The sequence below is a fragment of the Amblyomma mixtum genome, chromosome 9, assembly GCF_055824585.1.
Source record: "Amblyomma mixtum isolate Tamu chromosome 9, ASM5582458v1, whole genome shotgun sequence".
In the NCBI taxonomy this organism is placed as follows: Eukaryota; Metazoa; Arthropoda; class Arachnida; order Ixodida; family Ixodidae; genus Amblyomma; species Amblyomma mixtum.
In genome coordinates this window covers 76,171,323-76,175,019 of record NC_143020.1, presented here as the reverse complement: position 1 = coordinate 76,175,019, position 3,697 = coordinate 76,171,323, and the positions used below count along the sequence as shown (strand labels likewise).

The following is a 3,697-nucleotide window of genomic DNA, read 5'->3' as shown; positions in this document are numbered from 1 at the left end:
AAAGCCCGCGTGGCAGGCGGGCGCGGAAGATGCAGACGTCCGAACTGACCACGCGGGAGTGCGGCTGAGGGAATCAATCCTTGCCTCCCGGAAAGCTGCTTTGCTTGGCATGGCCCAAGGAGACGCCTCTCACATTAGCACTTCCCTGGGATTCTGACATCACGCGGCGAAACACGCCGCGCATCGGCGGCCCTAGGCGGCAAAGGAGTCGCTTCCTTAGCATGGCGCAAGGGGACGCCTCTCTCATTAGTGCTTCCGCGGGATCCTGACATCACGTGGCGGAAAGTGCCACGCACAGCGGAAGACGTCGTGCATCGGCGGAAAACACCGTGCGTCGGAGGCCCTCGGGCGGCGAAGCAGTCGTTTCCTTTGCATGGCGCAAGGAGACGCCTCTCTCATTAGTGCTTCCGCGGGATCCTGATATCTCGCGGCGGAAGACGCTGCGCGTCGGCGGCCATCGGCGGCGAAGCAGTCGTTTCCTTTGCATGGCGCAAGGAGACGCCTCTCTCATTAATGCTTCCGCGGGATCCTGATATCACGCGACGGAAGACGCCGCGCGTCGGCGGCCCTCGGCGGCGAAGGAGTCGTTTCCTTTGCATGGCGCAAGGAGACGCCTCTCTCATTAGTGCTTCCGCGCAGCGGAAGACGTCGTGCGTCGGCGGAAGGTGCTGCGCGTCAGCGGACCCTCGGTGGCAAATGAGTTTTTTTACAGGAGTGCCGTGTGCAGTCACGGTGACGCGGTGGCATATAACCATCATCGACGCCCTGTCGTTCACCATTCTACGACCGTCGCTCGAAAGTCGCACTTGCCACACCGGCAATAGCCATGGCCAGCGGACACGAACCTGTGGCGAGGGGACTCGCCTGGACCGCACTGCTTGTCTTCTGCATGTGCTTCGCCCTGGGACTATGCCTACCGCGTAAAATTTACAGCAGGGCATACAGTCGCTCACTAGAAGAGCACAGAAGGATGGTTCTGCGGGAGGCGTCCTGCAGTCTTCCGCAGCCCAGGACCATCTGCGTGCAAGACATCTATCCCAGCGACCGAAAAGTGAGTGCCCTCCCGGACTAGTTCGCCTTGCGAGCCTGTCACTGCTTCATTTATTGCCAGTCGACTTCGCACACCGAAGAGGGTGAGGTGAAAGTTTATTGTTCGAATTTTATTCGCCGCATAGCTGCAGAAGAGGGCGTTTCATATATATTTCCGATATAAGCATAGGATGCGCAGAAATCGATGCCACAGCAGCAGGGATTCAAGTGCTGCAGAGTGGCAAGAAGTGACCGCATGCGCCGCCGCGTTCCTTTGCACATACATCCCTTAAGTGTACTCCGAGGGACACAAACACGTACGGTGCTCCTTGCGATTGGTGAATGGGCGTCACCAAGGCGCAACGTGAGTGGTTGAAAGGAAGCCTGTCAGCTGCGATATAAGTGGACACACGTCTAAACACCTTCTCCCGCTGCTCATAGTTTCAGACTTTTGTTTGCTTTTGTGTTTTTTTGGTTATTTATTTGACCTGGCACCCGACTAGTGGGGTGTGAGGTTGAACAGTGTTATAAGCCCATCCAGCACACAAGGATAAAAACACATTGCGCATTGGTCCAGGTGATTGCAAGACACCTTCCGTGGTGGTTGTGAAGCGAGTTATTTTCTCCCTCCGGGTAGCTTGGCCACTAGAACAATACAGAGCCACGGGAATTACAAGTGCCACCGGGGACAGAAATGCGCGAACACATGATGCAAAACAGGTAAAGCAGCGCGTTGCGCAGTCTGTTGCTTCTATTCGCCTGTTCGCACAACCTCCCCTCGCTGTAGGGTCTGAAATACAGTTAAGGCACCCTGTCACAGGAACGAACGTTTCAGCGTAAATGTGCTGCATTTTTTGGGGTGAAGGTCGCCATTTTTTAAAGAAAGCACTTTTAGCTAGCTCCCATGTCGGCGCCAAAACATGGTTGGCGCATGACGGCTGGCATTATCCGACGCCGGCGCTTCCTGGCGGAACATCAGTTGCTTTTAAATCGGGAAGCTTGATAAAAACACTGGGGATATAGCGAGGATCTTTATAATTACCTATGGCAGGCACGTGTGCCCATGTGTGCAAGAAGCAGGCTTTGTACATATACACACAAGTGGCGCGCTAGTGTGATTGCGTAATATATGCATTATTGCGACGCGACCCACGTCAGGTGGCCTGTTCTTGAGAAGAAGTGTCTGATATAAAATAAGCACAGGTGCGGAGGCTTCCTGGTCCCAATGAGTTGAAATGTGGTGTTAAAGAAGTATTCTGGAAACATTAATAATAAAAGCGAGTAAGGATATCGATCGGGGGGAAAATGTTTAATTTCCTTCCGCACATTTGCTTATTTTAACTTATTGCGGGACAAGACGTCGTGATCCTCCTCTCTGGCGGCAAATATTACGTTTGAATTTTACGTTAAAGTTGAAATAATTGACCGTACTTGCAGCTGTCAAACACCTCAAGTTTTTCCTTCTTCTTTTTTATGAGGGATTGTAACTGGTCGACAAGCAAAAGGGTCTGGATAGTAGAGAATAGCTATTTTGTCGATAAATACATGTATTGTGAACTTCCGCAGCTATGTAATATATCAATTCAGAGTTCTTCGCAGCAGCGAAAAAGTAGGAATTAGTCGCAATTGCTAACTAAGATTTCAAATACAAAATGAAAAGGAATGTGACGGGTTTTCGCAGCGCGGATGCTAGTTTTCCCCTACCTCTTGCCCAATTTCATTGTCAGCGCCTATTTCCAGAAGCGGTCGGAGATTTTGAGTGCACTAATGTGTACTCCACTGCGGCGCCATTAGCGGCAGAGACGCGGTGGCCGCGCCGTGGGTCTTCAAAACACGGTCGCCATTACAGCTGAAACGTGCACATGTCACTGCACGAGAGTGCATGGCTTGCCTAACCACCGCCTCCGTTTGTGTGTGTGTGTGTGTTTCTGCAGCGCTACATGCCGCCCTGCACCGTGGTGCACCGGTGTGCCCCGGACACGGGCTGCTGCTTCAGCGAGGACGAGCACTGCCAGCCCAAGTCCATCGTAAAGGTGGAACGCTGGTTCCGTGTGTACGAGATGAACAACAGCGGGGAGGTCCACATACAGGAGGAGCAGCTGGCCTTCGACAACCACACCGAGTGCGAGTGCCGACTCAATTACGACCGCGTTCGCTGATGCAGTGCGCCCCAAAAGATGGACAAGCGACCCCGCTCTGCACGCAAACACGCACCGCACCGAGAGGCCGTCGCGCCTGCTCGTGTCTCCATTCTGGCCGGGCAGGGCCGGCCACGTGATGGCTTCTTCAGCTCACTCGGTGCGTGTGCCGTCGCGCCCACCTGCTTGTTGCTTTTTGACTGCGCTTCGTCCGTCATTGTTGCATGTTAGTTATTGGAACCATAAACCAATCTCTCAGATTTACTTCCATATATAAAAGCCCACACGCTCCTAGTCAGATGATGCGTTTTTTTATTAGCAAATAAACATTCGTATATTTGCAACACGTCTCTTTGCGTTATACTGCGAACAGCGCTAACACAGGATGGAACGAGAACACAACACAGGCGCTGACTAGCAACTGCAGTTTATTTCAGAAATATATATATATATATATATATATATATATATATATATATATATATATATATATATATATATATATATATATATATATATATATATATATA

General features: G+C 51.5%; 1 protein-coding gene across 1 annotated transcript; it reads left to right on the top strand.

Annotated features, from left to right (window-relative positions):
- Positions 1-601: 601 nt before the first annotated feature.
- Positions 602-3,465, top strand: LOC149329772 (uncharacterized). Its single transcript, XM_089559621.1, has 2 exons — positions 602-1,051; positions 2,964-3,465. The coding sequence occupies exons 1-2, from the start codon at positions 827-829 to the stop codon at positions 3,186-3,188; spliced, it is 450 nt and encodes a 149-aa protein (XP_089415747.1). The 5' UTR covers positions 602-826; the 3' UTR covers positions 3,189-3,465.
- Positions 3,466-3,697: the final 232 nt, after the last annotated feature.

What these genes read in the sequence shown, in the direction of transcription:
- LOC149329772 (XM_089559621.1), top strand. Translation starts at nt 827, where the DNA reads ATGGCCAGCGGACACGAACCTGTGGCGAGGGGACTCGCCTGGACCGCA. An exon ending in TCTATCCCAGCGACCGAAAA is followed by an intron (nt 1,052 to 2,963) that starts GTGAGTGCCCTC and finishes GTGTTTCTGCAG; the next exon opens with CGCTACATGCCGCCCTGCAC.